The sequence below is a fragment of the Xiphophorus maculatus genome, chromosome 20, assembly GCF_002775205.1.
Source record: "Xiphophorus maculatus strain JP 163 A chromosome 20, X_maculatus-5.0-male, whole genome shotgun sequence".
In the NCBI taxonomy this organism is placed as follows: Eukaryota; Metazoa; Chordata; class Actinopteri; order Cyprinodontiformes; family Poeciliidae; genus Xiphophorus; species Xiphophorus maculatus.
In genome coordinates, this window is record NC_036462.1 from 6,840,558 (window position 1) to 6,858,611 (window position 18,054).

Below are 18,054 nucleotides of genomic sequence, written 5' to 3' on the forward strand. Positions count from 1 at the left end.
TAGAGATTATTTGGACATTCACTTTCCCACAGAGCCTCACTTACCTTCGGATGTTGGACTTTTGGAACTGAAAGGGAAGCTTATGGCATAATTTACTTTTTGATTAATTCGACTAATAATTGTCTGACCACTTGGGGGCACTCATAGATCACATAAATATTTATTGATCCTTCTAATATGTAATAAGATGCTGACAACATGATAAAGTAATGTACCCGGTCCTGATGCAGCAGAATACTGTGAATTCCACAGTATTGATCTCAATACACAGATGTGCAGTCTGTGAATGTGAACACCACAAAATCTTTTTAATATCCCATTTATATTGTTCTTACATTCATAAATAAACCAGCACACACAGCAAAATGTGAAATGTGACTTTAGATTTGGTTATTTGTGTCTGATATGACTTCTTTAATTCTGAGAGAATTGAAAATAACATTCAATATGAAAAAACACTGCTGTTTTGAAAGTTAGAATTTCTTGTTGTCATTTTTTATTCCACGACCCTAAAAATGCTTAGAAGTGTTATGGTGATTTTCCGGTCACTGGCATTTCTTTTGAGTTTTGTTATACTTTTTGTTACTTTTATAAACTTTTTAACTGACTGTTAAAATGGGAGTGTTTTACTTTTTGCTGATTATGGCACTGACCTATAGTTTGATTCATTTAAGGATAAAAAAAGGGAGCAACTTTTTGGACAGCAACCTCTCGTCACATAACAGACAACTTAGATGAGTCAACATAATTTGTTGCAGCATTTCCATTAATTTGTTTGGTACAATATGCAAAACATGTTAAAAATAGATTTGGCAGATGAGCAATAGTGTTTTTGTACTTATTAGAAGAAATCAAATCAGCATTTTATTCAGTATGATGCTAAACAGGAGTGTTACCCCATTAAAAATGACATGTCAAAACAAAGCAGCTAATTTTTGTTAGAATCTGTAAATGTGTTCATTTTTCTGTGTGCTAATATTCCTAAACAAAGCTCCAGTACAATAATTGCATACTTGAATAGATAAGCACATGGTGAGACACTACAGGTCATGGATTGGTCTACACAGAGTCTGGAGCTCCTCTAATTATGTAAAATGATAGTAATAAGTGCAAATAAAAATGCTTGGGCAAAATGAAATAATCTGACTGGAAGGCAAACAGATGGTGTGGCGAGAAATACTCATGGGTTTTTAAAACGCGAGAAAACAAAACAGTAAACTCGAAATATTTACCAAACACTTAGAAAACATATCATAAAAAGCTTAAGGCTGTCAGACGCATTTCCAGGGAAGGCTTTGGTATTCCTAATGTGAGATTACTTGTTGATAAAAATCACAAAGCAAGACATATAATAGGAATAAAGGCATAAAGCTGGAAGGTTTCTGGCTAATAGGGTAACCTGCCAACCTGTCTGAAGACAAATAATTTTGGGGTTGTTAGAAATGGCCGACTAAAGCCACATAAGCAGTTTTGGTGATATAGGATGCAAACGTTATCAAAGATTTCTCAGTATGCAACGTTTCACCTCAAAAAGTCTCATCGAATAAAAAAAAAAAAAAAAAAAATGGCGAGATCCAAACAACTTCATAGTTATAAATAAAACATTTAATATGCATTTTTTTTTCTCGACTACTTCAGATCTGGGTTGTCTGAAGCTACGTATTGATAAATAGAACTGTTTAAGCAGTAGATTAATGCTCTGTGTTATACAAAAGTAACACCTTAACATATCAAAGCAATTCATCAATTATTAATTATTACTTTAAATCTTTTTTTAATTGTCTTGCTACTTAGCAATCTGCATAACATAAAGCTTACCAGGCGAATGCCCAATGATGCAATGCTTCCTCAGTGGCAAAAAATCCCCAAAATAGGCTGTTTATGAAATAATCTTCTACTCTAGTGAATAAATAACTTTACAGTAGCTGCATCTTATTCGCCCACTCAACCACTGATGCAGCAGAAAAACTCCTGACTGTTTGTAAGAAACCTATGTAGCCACTCAGACGTTACCCACTCATTAGTCAGCAGAGCTGCAAGTTCAAATCTGACAGAACAAGAAAAAAATTGCATTTTTAAGGCAATATATTTATATGGATAGAGGCTTACTGACAATATATAATGCATAATATGGCTTACTGAGTAGAGCGACATTTATCAGGATGGTACGAGAGCTCATGGAAAACAAAAGAGTTAGTTTTGTCCAGAATAAGTTGTCTATTGCTTACTGTCAGCAGCTCCGTTTCCATTGCAAACGGAGCTGCTAACGTTAAAAAAATACAGTTTCACCATCAAATAATAAATTACATTAAAGTCATATGTGAATAAACTTGTTCACTCAATAAAATATTAAAATTATGGCCGTGACGGATGTAAACAGTTACAGGAGATACATTAATAATTCAGCCATCACAGGAAAGGTCGCCGTCTGATTAAGACGTTGCATCGACAAACTCCTCATACTAGGAGCGGCTACATTGTGCAGAGTTTTGGAGAAATGGTAGTCGGCCATTTTACAGAAGAACAACGTTGGAATGAGACAAACTTTTATGAAGTGTGTGATGCTGTGAGATCTCTGGTGGAGCCAGCTGAAAATCCTCCTACTACTTCCTGTTGTCTTCTTTGCCATTTCCGCCAGTAGCAGCATCCAGCTGTTGATCATGTGACTATCATGATCCAAAAAAGTATTTCCATGGCAGTTTTGTGAAATACATCTATTTTGATACTGCTGAAAAGAAACCCACATTATTCTAGCCCAAAATTGTTCAAAATAATCATGTTTCCATTAAGCTAATTTATTTTTGTAACTTTATTTGCACAATTTTATGGTGCAAGTGGATTTATCATAATATCTTATAAATCTCAAGCATAATTTGAGATTTCTGAAACCTCTCTTTTTGAAATAAAAAATGAAAATTTGGGATATCTGTGTAACATTGGGACAATTTGAACTGCACTGAATTGTTCTAACTGTTGTGATTCAGACTCCTGAAAGCAAAGTTTGTGAAAGCAAAAACAATTGATTCTTGACTAACTTAGAAACGCAGTGAAGTGTCCTCTAGTCTGCTCATCAGTAATCCAGTAATATGAATGTGCATGCTGGTCACAGAAAGAGAGACTCACCCGGGGTCGCATTCATTCAAGAACTGCCACTGAATATTGTCGGAGAACAAAATGCCACCCCTGATTTAATTTGAAGCATTGGATGCAGCTAATGAAACCATAATCTCATGTGGGAAAAGGCTACAAAAACAACTTTGCTGCTGTTTGAATGAGTCTGTTCTGATCAGCTGAATGCTGTCGACGTACAATGGAAAGTCGGAGTCGACCCACCACCTTTATGCTCCAATCCATATTGGGACGTCGCCACATGGACCATGATCTCTGAGGCAGATTTCATAAAGCCGGTCAGAGAAGTCAGATAAAGAGGAATCTGCAAATAGATATGTCTTTGTGTCTCTTATTGCTGCTACTATTATGCTATCTCTGGTTCCATGTTTGCAAAGGCGACTCGTGTCTCCATATCCCAACAAGGACAAACAATTGCTCTTGTCATTTTTTAGAACAGTGCATTTCCTGCTCACACCACCAAACTCAGCCAATCACAGCATCCCTTTAAGTTTCAAATTTCCTCAACAAGAAGACACAGAGCCAGATCATGTCTGTAACAAAGAGAATCTAATCAGCTGAATCTATTACCGATTGTATCATTTTGAGGACTTGTTCTTCTTTAAAAGCACTGAAGTCGATGCTGAAATAGTCTGCATGAGGGTTGAGAATCAAAGATCAACCAAATATTTTATACTGTACAGGAAATGACCCAAATACACATTTTATACACATCTACGTATTTTTGCTTAACTGTTATTTTACCTGAATGTCCCTTAGTTTTTTCCATTATACCTTGAAAGCTAAATGTGCAGACAATATTTACATTTTAAGCTTAGAAAGTTAAGCATAGTTATTAAATGTGATTAATAGCAGCACAAGTGTGATTAGTCTATTTTGTAATAGATTGACAGCATTAGAACAAAAAAATTACAAGAATAACACTTAAATATCAGAACTTCAGAGATATAAACAAGCCTCTCTGGTTCTGCGTTATCTGAAAACAAACAACAACCAGTGGATCAACTAGAATAATGTTAGTGACAAATTGATCAGTAAAAGGGGTTTGAGGTTGCATGTTTATTGAAGAACTATCAACCTAAAAAACTAAATGGCAGAGGGGAAAACTGCATTCCGATATAAAGTTACCATTGCTTTGATTTTTAGACTCTGCTTGTCTCAATTTTGTCTCTTACAATGAAAACTTTATTGTGTATTTTATTGCAATTTCTTAGAATTATTTAATGTCCCAACCAGTCAAGTAAAAGGTTAAATGTTTCTTGAATAAACTGAAGAAAAACCTATGGCTGATTTATTATCTTTCTTTCTAATAAAGAGGAGGTAACAAAAATATTGATAAAATATTAATATTTGAGGCTAAAAGCAACTTTTCTAAAGTCTAGTCACTAAAGAAAACATCCCAGCCATGTCCTAGTCTCCAAACTAGAATCGTACTCATTATGCTTTGACCTCTTTCAGTAATAAAGAAAATACTGGGGATGCTTTAAATAGCATCGTAACCTTCTGCTTTAAAATGTTAGTATTCCTAGAAATGAATCATCTACCACGATTTCAGGGAGTTGTTTCTTAACAGCAGCAATAAAACATTAAAAGTGACGCTTTTTCTGATTTAGCATATTTAAATGACCGTGTCCTTTGCAAACAGAAGGGTGACGTGTGCAACAACAACAAAAAACTGCCACCAGATCAGCAGAAACACAATTCTCCATCCTTACAACAAGCACAGCAAGTTTGATCTGATCTAATCAGAAAACTTTCAGGAGAAGGTTTGCAGTCCAGATTAGACTGTACAAATAAGAGGAAGCTAAAGGATCGTGAAACCACAGAGGTGGTTTACCCAACAAGATCAGCTGCTTGAATAAAAATATCTTTCTTAGGAGAATGTAAAAGTCTTAGGATAACCCTCCAGAGTCATGACCTAAATCACACAGAGCTCCTTTGGGATTTGATGGAGAAAATTATGTCAGCTCTGATTTCTTTGCCGACATATACAAAACTTTATGCAGTGTTGCTACAGGAGATTTTTTTAATGGTAAAAATAACTTCTGTTCAGTTTTTTCCATTATTTGAAACTTGCCAAACACTTTTTTGTGTCTTATTAGCTGAACTTTTGTGACTGTACTCGACATAAATAGAGCTTCACAGTACAGATAAATAATACAACGCAGGGCACATTTTCTGTTTGGAAACTGCGTGTTCCCTCAAATGCAATCAAAAGGATTTAAAGAAATAGTCAGTCTGTTATCAGCACCTGATGACATCATAATGGGGCTTCTTCTGTGTGCTGCCTGCTCTCAAAGCTGACTCAGACCAATTGAGAGGAAAACGAACAAACGCCAAGAATAGAGTCGAGTGGAATTAAAGAAGTTCAACCCCAACAAGTGTGATAAATCCTGATCCACTTGGTTAAAGTTTGGTTGCAGAATAAATTATTTTACATGACTGTTCCTTAATGTTAAACCTCTAATCTTAAAAAGCAGAGTTGTTGTTTTTTCTAAGAATATTCTCCTCTCTAACCATATAGCTAAATCAGAATCCATTTCTGTTGTGTTCATGCAGACAAACAAGGAATTTGAATTTGGTTCCACGTTGCTCTTCTGAAAAAATTTAAATGTGTAAACAGAAAAAATGCTTGAGAATATTACTTAAAAGCCCATTTATTTCAGTAATTTTGTCACATTATAAAGCTTAATTACACACAGATGAATGTTTGAAAGTCTTTATTTCTCTTAGTCATGATAATTTTCCACTTACAGTTAATGGAAACATGACATTTAAAATTAAAATATTACATCAAACCAATATTTATTACATTAATGTGAGCTACATGAAAGTGAGTTAAATGAAAAGTATGTTTAATACCTCCTTAAAGGTTATTTTCAAAAGGTACTTTTAATCTGACAAGCAGACCTGTAAATGCATATTATAATTCATTAAAAATGACTGTTTACACTGCTAACATCATTTCAATTCAGATTTAGTGAAGTCTGGGAGAGACAGCCAAGTTAAGGGTAATCACTGAACATTTTTTTTCTGTATGCTTGTTTTGCTGAGATTTGCTGAGACAAAGCTAAATTGCACAAATTAAACTTATGTCACCATTTTGTAGCTATTGAAACACAACAATCAATGAATATAAATCCTTGCACTTTTAAAAAGTAAACATGTCCATCCTTTTAATTTTAAATGCTAAACAATTTAAAATCTGATGTTTTGTCTATGATAAAACATTTTAATCGGATTTAATATCATTCTCAATAAACCAATGCTAATATTTTCAATCTGTGATCTTTGTTCAAATTTAAGGATTCATCTTATTAGCTCACTTAAGCTCTACTCAGTACTAAATATTGTGTATAATGTCTGCAATTATTTTTGAATAAAATTAATTTAAACTTGAGCTTTAACTTTGCTTTTTTGGCTGTGAAATGGTAATAAAGTCACACTTACAAGTTAAAATGACAACAAAACAAACCAGAGTGAAATATATGTCTAAAGGTTTACATTTTTGTTTGAGACATTTTTAGACTCCTAACTGGCAAAGTTATGATTTTTTTTCTCAGCTTTTCTTGGACATTGATTCCCTAACAAGAAAGTCTGTGAATACTAGGAATTCACAAAAAAAGTGATTGTTATTCTATGAAACCCTCAACGGATGGCCATGACTGAAGCATGGCATGTGGATTTTAAAGCAGAAGATCGAGATGCTTTCTGTTTTTGTATATCTATCTGTCGCCTCTCAAGCATTTTCCTTGGCAGCAGAACAAAACGGCTCGGTATTCAATCTCACTGGACCAATATGTAGCAGTTCAAATCTGTCACACTATGTCGAAGCTTTCGTGCTGAACTCCTGCCACAATTCACAATTTTTAGCTCCCTAATTGTAAATAGTGAGAAAGCCTTTCCGCTTAGAAGATGATGCCGAGTGACAACCAAGAAGGGGAAGGGAGGGTGTGGGTTGGCAGGAAGCAGACACTGGACATTATCACCAAGCTGGCTCTCGAAGGAGCTGAATCGCTTGCTGCATAATTAGCATTTTAGGTCAGTGTTGTTGTTAAAGAAATATGCTTGCAGAGGTGTTGCTTTAAGTCCATGTGTCATTGAGGGGCTTCCTTCAAGTCTAAAGAGGCCCATCTCTTTGATTTAAAATCTATACAGCGGAGTGCTATGGGGAAGGAACCTCTCAGCTGTATTGATTTTGTTTTATCCTCATCATCATTTATTTAATAATTTATACATTCACTTTCATTTCCTCTGCAGTAAGCAAGGCTACAGTGAGGCAGGCATTGTCATCGTCTAATCTGTTTGGAAAATCCATTCACTTTATCCTTTCGTTCCTTATTCAAGCTATTTAACCCGCAAAAATACCAAAGTGTTTGTCATTCATGAGAAATGATGATGCATGGAGTGATTTAGATTTTGATGAATAGGCAATAATAGCTTCTAAGATTTTCTTCAGCTAAGACTTTTCAGTTTTCAGTCCGTTTTTATTTCCCTTGCGCAAATATATTCCAACACTGCAACACTTTAGCACCTTCTGGTTAGTAATGATGGTGTAGGCTCGTGTGTGCATACAAATCATCATCCCTGTTGTAACTGTCCTAACCTTTTACCATCAACAGATGAGACATCATTTGAAGCTGGGATCAAGGTTCAGATCCACACCCAGGACGAGCCGCCGTTCATAGACCAGCTGGGCTTCGGAGTGGCTCCAGGATTTCAGACCTTTGTTTCCTGTCAAGAACAACGGGTACGTCCTGGAAGAGATCACAGAACGCTGAAAACATGCTAAAATATGTCTGCATAGCCTAACAATAGCTGCATTTCCATTACAAATGAGTGCAAAGCTTTGTCAGTATTCCATTAACGTAGGAAAAACATAATTTTGCATTTGCAGTGTTTCCAGTGAATAAGAAATGCAATTAAAATCATACGTGAATAAGTTTGTTCACGTGATAAATCGTTAGAAAGCATGCTGCACCATGATCCTCCTACTACTTCCTGCCGTATTCTTTCTCGTGGTTTGCGCCAGTGGCAACATCCAGTTGTTGATCGTTTAACTCAAAAAAAGTGTTTCCATTCCAGTTTTGCAAAATAAGCCAATTTTGATACGCTAAAAAAAAAACCCTCATCCTTATGCCAAAACTTTTATTGAAAATGAGAGTCTTTTGAAATTGCTGTGTTTCCATTAAGCTAATTTATTTTCAAAATGTTAAATTATGCAAGTACATGGTCAATGCAAATGCAGATGATGAACAAAGTGATTGTAGCTTTCATTACAGTCCGATTTCAAAAGTGGTAAATATTCATTTACTCCTCTAAATGGAATCAGTATCATTCAAGGTTTCCCGTCACTGGAGGGTTTGGTACTTTTGGCTACATATCTGTGCAAATTTTTTAAACTCAGAAAATGTTGCTTACATCAGTCTACAAACAGGAAGTTGAACAACGCTGTTCCACATGCTCTAAGTAATCTGCGTATTCTGTGAGCCACACGGACTTTATGCACAATGTCTGCGGACCGTTGAGATTTCATAGTCAAGCTTATTTCATACATTTCTTGTGACAAATTTCTTAATTGTGGGAGTACCCCACAATTAAGGAATGTCTCAGAGTCTGAGCCAGTCTTCAGTCATTTTACTGACTCATGAGACACGATTCGTCATCTACATTAACTCGATCACGTAGTCGCTACTGCTACATACTAGCAGTAACCTGAATCCATTCACAAAACCAACTAATCAAAACGCAGCTCTAGCAGTGACTGATCAACTTGGTTGAGCTCCAGCAGGGGCGGATCGGTGAGGTAACGATTCAGCTCGGTTCAGCTCCAATAAGAACGAGACGACTGGCTGAGGATGAGAGAATGGTTTTCTCTCAGCAACAGTGCGCTCTCTGAGGGCGGTGGAACCCGTCTGTTTCCTGCTCTTTGCTGTCCGCTCCTGTACTCTGAGTATAAATTTATTCATCTAGTCTAGTACGGTGGTAATAAATTTTCAACTTGTTCTGTTGTATTATTGTGGTGGTAAGGGTGTTAATCACTCACCGCAAACAGTATGAATTACTGCTTGCAAGCTACAATGCGTGAAGAAAGTGTAAAACAAAATCTGAGATAAGAGAAAAAAAGTTGTTTGTTTTCTTTTATGACTAATGGATGATATTAAATACACTTACATTATAGTACAGGGTCTGCAACCTGCTGCTCTTCCACAATCACTCTATAACTTTGGCTGAGATGATAAAATAAAAAACAAATAACGTTTGTAAATATGTCTTCCTCTCAATATTTTGTAACTATGTGCTTATTTTTAATATACTAAATAATGCATCCATCTTTTTTTGCAAACATCTAATCTCATAAATGGAAATAAAATGACAGCAGTTTCCTACATATTCATCAAAAATGAGAAGTTGTCTTTTTCAAAATGTTATGCAACCTGTGCGCCTCTAAACAAGGTTTCTGAGCTGCAGGTAAAAATGGCTCTTTGGACTATTAAAAGTTGCAGACCTGCACTGGTTTTGGGTGTGGTGTGTACTGTGCTGTACTGGGTAACTGACTCAAAAACTCCACTCACTTTGGTGACTCACAAAGAATCAAGTCAGTAAGAAGAACAAATTTCCCATCAACTACTTCAAATCTGACATGATTGCAGGTGAACGAGCAGCTCATATAAAGAAATCCACCTGCATTTTTAAGTTGTGGTCACAGATTTAATATCAGTAAATGTTGGTGATCTGGCAATAATACCAATATTAATATCAGATATTGACATTGGCCCATTTTTTTCAAATCGATGCATCCCTACTTAATACCATCACCTTTTTCTATTAACTGAATGGAAATCAGAAATAGTTTTTGCCCTTTTTACAACACAAGTTGACAAATGTATGATGAAAAAATACTTCTTACATACAAATAAGTGAAATGTATGGTAAATTGCAGTAAAATTAGATTTTTTCCCTTGTTCCCCTTGTCTACAATTTTTTGAAAATCTACCAATCTTTTAGTTTATACGTAAATGCTTCACAAACTTTTATGCTCTGTGTAGTTGTTTTGTTTCAAACAGAGATGATTAAAGAAGATATCAAAGCTGTTTGAGCTCAGTTCGTTTTCCAACTTCAAAAATATCAAATTCTCGTCCCTGCGGACTCTACCTCAAACTCAATCCAGCATAATCCATTTATCGTTTTTGTGCCAAACAGAAGGCTTTTTGCAACTTTTTCTTTTTTTTACATGTGCTCTTCTACTTCTCAAAAACCTTAAGCAGCTTAGAAGTGCAAGATAAACATTTTCCACTGAACAGCTGAAATATTTCTTATTTGCCTTAAAACATAAGGCATGTATAAATCTGTGCTGCACAAGATGCAGGATCATAAGGTCCTGTGCAGCTGTGAGTTTTATCCGTGATGCATCTGTGTCTAATCCATTCTTTCATCGTTGAGCGCTTGTGTCTTTGGGTTGTGACATTCCTTCACAGCACAGGTGTCTCTGGCAGGGTTGATCAGTTTGTTGTCAGTGGAGCAGCAGCTCCAAACATTTACGAGTTGGGGTCGTAACTCTGTTCCATCTTTGTTTTTCATTTCAGGTACCCCTTTTTTGTTTGGCCAGTAGCTTGTTTCTGACGTTTTCCAGAGGCTACATGATGATTTATAAACCAGGATAATAATTGTTATGACCTCCTTATTCTTCAAGGTTCTTATATAACCTCTATTGGGGTTCTAAGAGGGGAAAAAAGATGCAGATTTTCTGGTACAAACATGTGACAGGGTGTTGTTTTTGAACAATCTCTGTTACTACCATAGCATTGTCTAAACTGGTTGTGAAACTTCAAAACAGCGGTGCACACAACCACACATCTGCTTACACATTCTTCCAATAAATTCCTCTATCCACCATAATGCGATTTCACACAAAAACATTTCATAGAGGGAACATCAGACTGTGAATTATTAAAACAAAACTTCCTTTTCACACTTAAAATTACGAAGGTCATCGTACATTTTAGAAGACATAAGAAGAGAACTTCATCTCCATCTCCACCTTTGGGGCGAGGTTACATAGAACTGGACAATTTTAACACCATTTTTAAACATAAGAAAGAAAGAAAGAAAGAAAGAAAGAAAGAAAGAAAGAAAGAAAGAAAGAAAGAAAGAAAGAAAGAAAGAGAAATGAAGACATTGACTATGCAAAGCTACAGTAAACTCCTTCCAAGGTGTACAGTACAGAGATATGGTTCAAAATAAAAGAAACAAACTATGAATTAAGAGAAACGGGTTTGTCAAAAAAAAGTTGTGGGTAGTAAAAACTGTTTTTTTACTCTTTAAATGAAAAAGATGAATAAAATTGTTTGCTAAACAAATATATTAAGGTTATGATTGCATTATTTCTTTTGAGTTTGTCTACAGACTCAGTTAGATTTCCGTGGAGATTTGCTTTAGAAAAATACACAGGAGAAATATTTCTCTTTTCATGATTCTGTATGAATAAAATAGTGAAAGTATAATAAACTTATGCATTCATGTATACTGTTTTCAGTCTACATTTTGTGTTCTTGCCATTGACAAGAATTTAAATATTATTTTTCTATTTCTGTATTTGTTTTGTCTTGTTTTATTCTTTTGCATATTTTGTTTGGTTTTGTTTTTTCTGCATTGTGAGTTTAATGCCAGACAGATAGTCATACATATAAAAAAAATACAGTTCCGCAAAAACTTTTTTATTATATTTTGTAGTTTATTTAAAATATGCAAATGATGCCTACCTTCCCACTTATTACAAAATAACATAGTTCACAGTATCAAGTAAACCTTAAGGAAGCACAATAACTGTAGAACACCATAGCCAAAGAAAATAGCTGACATATTCATAATACTTGTGATATTTGCAAATGCACATGGTCAGCAGGAGGTGTTGTTCAGCCTTATGGCGCCTCTCCAGTTTCTTTGTTCTCCAACTCAGAAGCCTGTAGTTATTACTGCGACTGCTTCTCTGAGCGCCCAGAGCCTCCTGCAGAGGGTGTGTGTGGTTACAGAGGATGGCCTGCATCGAATCCTCTTCTCCCCAACAGAGTCCGCTCCGCCACCCATCACAGACATACACTTTCTGATCCCACACACGGATGCTCCAAAAAGCAGCATCAGTGAATGCATCGCTAGCCACAACCAATTGATTTAAAAAAATGCAAAAGAACCAACTGCACATATTGAAAGATTTTCCTGAGAAGGAAGAGTCTGCTCAGTTCTTTCTTATTTGCCACATGTGTTAATAGATAGTTTGTTGTCAAGGTGAACTCACAGATATTTATAGGACTCAACAAGATTAATGTTTTCTCCATCCATTGTAACAGGCGGATGCTGAAGCTGATGCTGAGTATGGCGTTAAAGTAAAATGTCACTTCCTAATCAAAAGTGAGGATGTAACAGCACTTATGTAACAACTAGGGGTGACAGTTATTGGATAATGTGTTAATCTAAAGCTGGCTGATCTTATCGATCGACTAACGATTTATTGATTGATAAGATGGGCGCTCAACATGGCCAACCATCTTTCCATAACATAAAAAATATAATTTTCCATAATCTGCTGTCGCTGCTCCATCATGCAGCACCTCAGTTGATTGAGCACAACTGAGGTGAAAACTGATTAACTTAAAATGTATTTTGCGGGGGCGTGCTGATAGCGCGACCCACGTTTGGAGGCCTTGAGTCCTCGACGCGGCTGTCGTGGGTTCGATTCCCAGACCCGGCGACATTTGCCGCATGTCTTCCCTCCTCTTCTTCCCCCTTTCCTGTCAACCTACTTTCATATAAGGGACACTGGAGCCCACAAAAGACCCCCTGGGGGGGTAAAAAAAAAACATTTATCTTGCATCTCACACTGGACTCTGCTTGGACCGTTTCTCTTTCCCATTCTAGTATGGTCCCGCCATCTTTATTCCTGTTTCAACTGGTGCCACTTAAGGGATGACCAGTGCCACCCTCTTCTGGATGGTGACCAAACTGCAACACTTAAAGAAGGTTTAAGCAGACTTTATCAATTTAATCAATTGGAACTCATTTTAATCTCATAAAAATTAATTGACAATTAATTGTAAGTCGATTAATTGCCTCCTTCCTAAACTGCAGAATCACTTCACTTCACTACAAAAGACACACAGAGCTCCAGATAAGGGCACATCCTTACACTGCCACCACACGTAGTAAGCAGCATGCCAAGGGAGATTAAAACAAAAATCATCTAACGCTCACTGTTGTCAAACTGCAACAAAGGTCAAAGGTCTTTGTGAAAGTTATAGTTGACTCTGTGCTTTCCAACTGACAAAAATTGGTTTACAAATTACTATTTACTTTAATTCCAGCACCATTTTTTTTATTAAAAAGTAAACCAATGTGTCTTATTTTAGTCCAATTCAGTTTTAAAATACTTTTTTTTTTATTATCTCAAAGGGAAATAAAATGTTTTCCCCATGTCATCCAAGTGCCTTCAAAGAGTTCCTATGGATGGTGGTGTTGTGTGAAGGAAGTATTTCCAGTAGCAGTCAGTCTTGCAACAAATCTACAGATTCCTTTGACTGAAGAATATTGCTATATTACTGTCATGACATGCTAACAGCTTAATCCACCATCTGCACTGCTAATCCATCTCATTTGCTTTTGCTGCTTCTCTTTAAATCTCTGGTTGTATGGTTAGAAAACTGGAAAGAGATGTTGGAGTTGGGAATTGTTGGAAGAGATGGATGAACTTTAATCCTCTGAAACTCTTCTGAGAGTTGGGGTCATAATTCAGATATTATTTGTGCTGTTGAGATGCTAATAAGCTGCTCATGACTGTGACAAAAAAACCCACATGGTTGCCATAGTTATGTCTAAGTCAGTCTAAGTCTGAGTCTTATGTGTCATAAGAACTGTCCTAAAGTCAAAAATAAGACTAAAAATCCTTCCAGCAACACCTTAACCAAAATACTATGAAAAAAAGTCTTCAAAAAGGACAAATCAGGACTAATAAACTACTCCAACATGCTGCCGCCATGAGCAGCACAATTCTAGGTTTCTGTAATATGAGATTTTTTTCCCACTTTCTCCGTTTTCAGTGTGAAATTATGCTTCTGTAGTAAATACGGAATCTGTTTTATAATTCTCTTAAGACATGACTACTAGGGGTGCCAATAAACGTGGCCAGCACTGCGCTTTCACTGAAAGGACAAAAGGATGGCGAGTTATACGAGTGAAATTTTATAGCCAGTTACCTTCTCCATTTTTCACTTTCCTCAGAAATGGAGCTCTGAGAGAGACTCGAAATGCTAGCTGGTAGGGAATGATATGTAGCAGCATGGTCACAGATCAGACCAGACCTCAAACACTATTTGTTTTCCACCACTGTGAAATATCTCCACAACATATTTGTTTTCAAAGCTGTGACCCCATTCCCCCAGTGCTGCTCCTTCATACCCCCCTCCTTACTGGTGCAGCCACTTCTAGCATGAAGATCCCGTGACATCAGCATTTACTCAGCTCTCTGCTGCCCTGCTAGCTGCTCTGTTTGCTCTGCGGCTTAAGAAATGTTTCTTCGGCTGGAAAACATGCATCAGCTGTTTGACAGTAAAAACAGATCATATCCTATTCAATCTTGTAAATTCAGCTAACTCGAAGGGTTATATATTTATCATATTTATCACTCACTGTTTTTTTTAGATATCTTCATTTAATTTTTCATTTCATTCACTCAATAGTAAATAGGAATAGTTCGTGTAACAACTAAAAGAAATAATGAATGAAAAGGAGCGGAAAGTAGCATAAACTTATAATATCTGCCCTGAATTCACATGCAGGAAAATTTGCTATTCAACTCAGACTATTACAAACATATTTCAAATACACAAAAAACACCAGTTTAATCAATGCCATATTGCTATATCATAATGATTTTCAAATTTCTAAATACAGAAGAAGAATTAGATTGTTTTATCTCATTATCATCTCACTATTACTTCAATTTTTTTTTACTTAAGCAAAAGAAAAAGTTTAAATTGGAATTACTCAAGTTGTAAAAAGGAGTCAAAGAGTAAGAAGTATTTGGTAAAGAGTCTACTCCAATACTTCAAGTAACAGATCAAAAACTCAGTCAAAATTTAAAAAATTTCCAAAAATTTTCCAAATTAATTTCTTTCAGATAAGATTTATGAAATTTTTACAACAAAACAAACTGTAGGTGTTTGTCTTTGTCTGGTGAATATTTGGATAAATCAAGCTTCTTCTTCTTCTTCCAGTCAAGTTACTTACAATGGCTAAAGTATCCAGAAATTTTACTCAGACAGCGATACTTCATACCAATTTTACTCGAGTAAAACTAAAAAGTGCAGCGTAGTTAAAAATGCTCTTTTTCCAAAATGTTACTCAAGCAAATGTAACTAGTTACTACCAAACTCTGGGGTACACATGCATTTTTTTAAAAAGCAATCTTGATTTTCAGACAGAGGGACAAACATATGAGAAGATGAGTGTGTCTGTTCTAATCCTCTTTTGATATGAGATGGGATAAATAAAGCTATTTGGCTGCTGAACATGTTTTAACCTCTAAGCCAACAGTGGTATAATGAGGTTGAAGGGCTTATTCATGTTTGCATGCATCTTAGAGACTTCAGGTTCTTGTGCAACCCTCTCACAGAGACCCACATGGGGCTTTAGCATAAATAAAGAACAGACTTTGCCCAGTGATCTTGTCACAATTGGTCTTGTTCAGTGAAACAAAGTAAATGTGGGTTATTCCTCTCAGCTGTGAATAATTTTGTGGATGCGATGGCCAGTTTGCAGCCAGACAAATCCTACTCCCTGGTCCCTAATATGCAACAGATTCACGCATAATGAATGGAGCAGAGAAAAGGGGGATTTTGGTGGTAATCTCAGTCCGTCCACGTCCACACAACTAGTCAGTGCATTCCTGTGTCAGCAGGCTGCAGCAGGATTTTGCATGCTGCCAATGTCGCTTCTGCAGGAAAGTATGCATCTCTTTTTATCTCTCATTGGCTCCATTACTTTTTTTTTTCTTGCTCTCCAACATTCATTACAATTCTGCTAATACAATTTCTGTCTTTAATATCATTCTCTACATTCTGCTTCCCTTCAGCCTGCCTCTGTTTATTTATTCCCTGGCAGGCTCATTCTTCATTAATCTAATGCAGTTTACCCCACACTCATTCAACTCTGCTTCAGCAATCCTGTAGTGCAAAGCTGCCACTGACTTTTCATCTGGCCAAACTGTCACTCACCATGATCCCATTAAAAGACAGAAGAAATGCAATATCTGTCTCCCTTTTCAAAATAAAAAGCAGAAATCCTGCAAACGTCTCCTCCGCCAGCATATCTCCATCCTCCCCTTTATCCTATCCATTGGTTCACACAGACTCCCTCCTCTCTACCTTTTATTTGCTCTCTCGCTCAGTTAATGAAGGGAGAATTGAGGTCAACGTCTTATCGTGATTTGTTTCCTTCCTTCTGGTTGTTAACCGGCTAACCGCACTCTTTAAAATTTTAAATCTTCTACACCAGACTCACTTTGGGCGAAGCTGGTTGATGGTTCTCTCCGTGGAAGTGATGTTGACAGTTTTGAAATGCATGGAGCATTTAAAATGGCAGAACTATTGTGATTGAACCATTTATTTCCTCCACCATGTATCCTGTCCATGTGATCTTGAATCTTTTCTTGATCATCAGGTTCCTTGCAGCACTTACTGTATGTTTCCTCTGTGTTTTGCATTAGGAAAGCTCTTTAGCTGTGGGTACCTGTGTTTTCTAAAAGTGCATCGTAATGTGTGTGAATACTTTATGCGCATGCTGAACATCGCCCTGGGTTATTAATAGCCAAATCCAGTTCGCTGCACCCGTGGCTGCCTCTGCACTCTAGTACAAATTGTAAAATACAGGTTCCTAAATCACAATGGTGGCCTTTTAATTTATTGCTCTGTGAGCACTCAGTGATGTACACTTTGAGCCAATGAAACGGAGACACACACAAGCGTCCTTTTTTTTATATTACAGCCCTCTTCTTTATTTAATGCATCAAGTTTAGCATTTTTTTCAGTTGGATTAAATGCAAATTAGAGCTGCTGATGTTCTTATGTTGAAAAAATATTTTCCTATGACGGAGGCTTACTGTGGTTCCATCAGCAATGTCATAACTTGAGTAAACATGCAGTTCACTGAGGTTCGGTTTGGAAAACAAGGTATATGGGTTTTTTTTTATTGAAATTCATAATTAATGTTACAGCTACAGTATTTTACTCAGCTATTATATATTAATTTAATTGTTTCGGTTTCCTTAACTCTTATTATTACACACTAGTAGAAAGACTGGATATTTGGCCTGGAGCTCTTATGTCTCCAGCGGTCAGTAATATGATCTCATGCTTATTCATATAAGCATGAGATCATGTAGTTTGCTGGTTTATTCACTACTGGGGATTCAGTTGCTTTCTTGCTATTTTTCCTAAACTTTTCTTATGGGTAATTATTCTTTGGCTTTTCATAGACTACATGTTTTATTTATGTCACAAAGTTTTGATCTTTGTCTTAAACCAAACATTTAAAAAATGCAGAAATTGTATATTGGAAAAGCAGAAAAGCAAGTTGTTAGAAGAAAAGATGAAATTCAAGGTTGAAAATAAATATGCTGTATTTCTGAGTGCAATTAATTTATACTTATTATATTTAAATCAGATATAAATGTATTAATTAGAATACATTTATCTATATTGTATATAAGACTATAAGCAATGAATATATATGTATATATATATGTATATTCATTGCTAATGAATAAAATCTAATAAGTTTGGTTTAGTTTTAAAAATATGAATATTTACCCTCAGATCATTGTTTGTTTTGGCTTGTTCAAATTATTTGTGACATAAGAAATATGAACAAATCACT

The 18,054-nt window shown here is 36.0% G+C and overlaps 1 protein-coding gene across 2 annotated transcripts in view; it reads left to right on the forward strand.

Moving 5' to 3' along the window:
- asic1 (acid sensing ion channel subunit 1) overlaps nt 1-18,054 on the forward strand; it is a 188,307-nt gene that overhangs the window by 154,476 nt on the left and 15,777 nt on the right. For both annotated transcript variants that reach the window (XM_005807554.2, XM_014471920.2), the window contains one exon: nt 7,752-7,879. In XM_005807554.2, the coding sequence (XP_005807611.1) occupies nt 7,752-7,879 (128 nt within the window). The remainder of the gene's footprint in view (nt 1-7,751; nt 7,880-18,054) is intronic.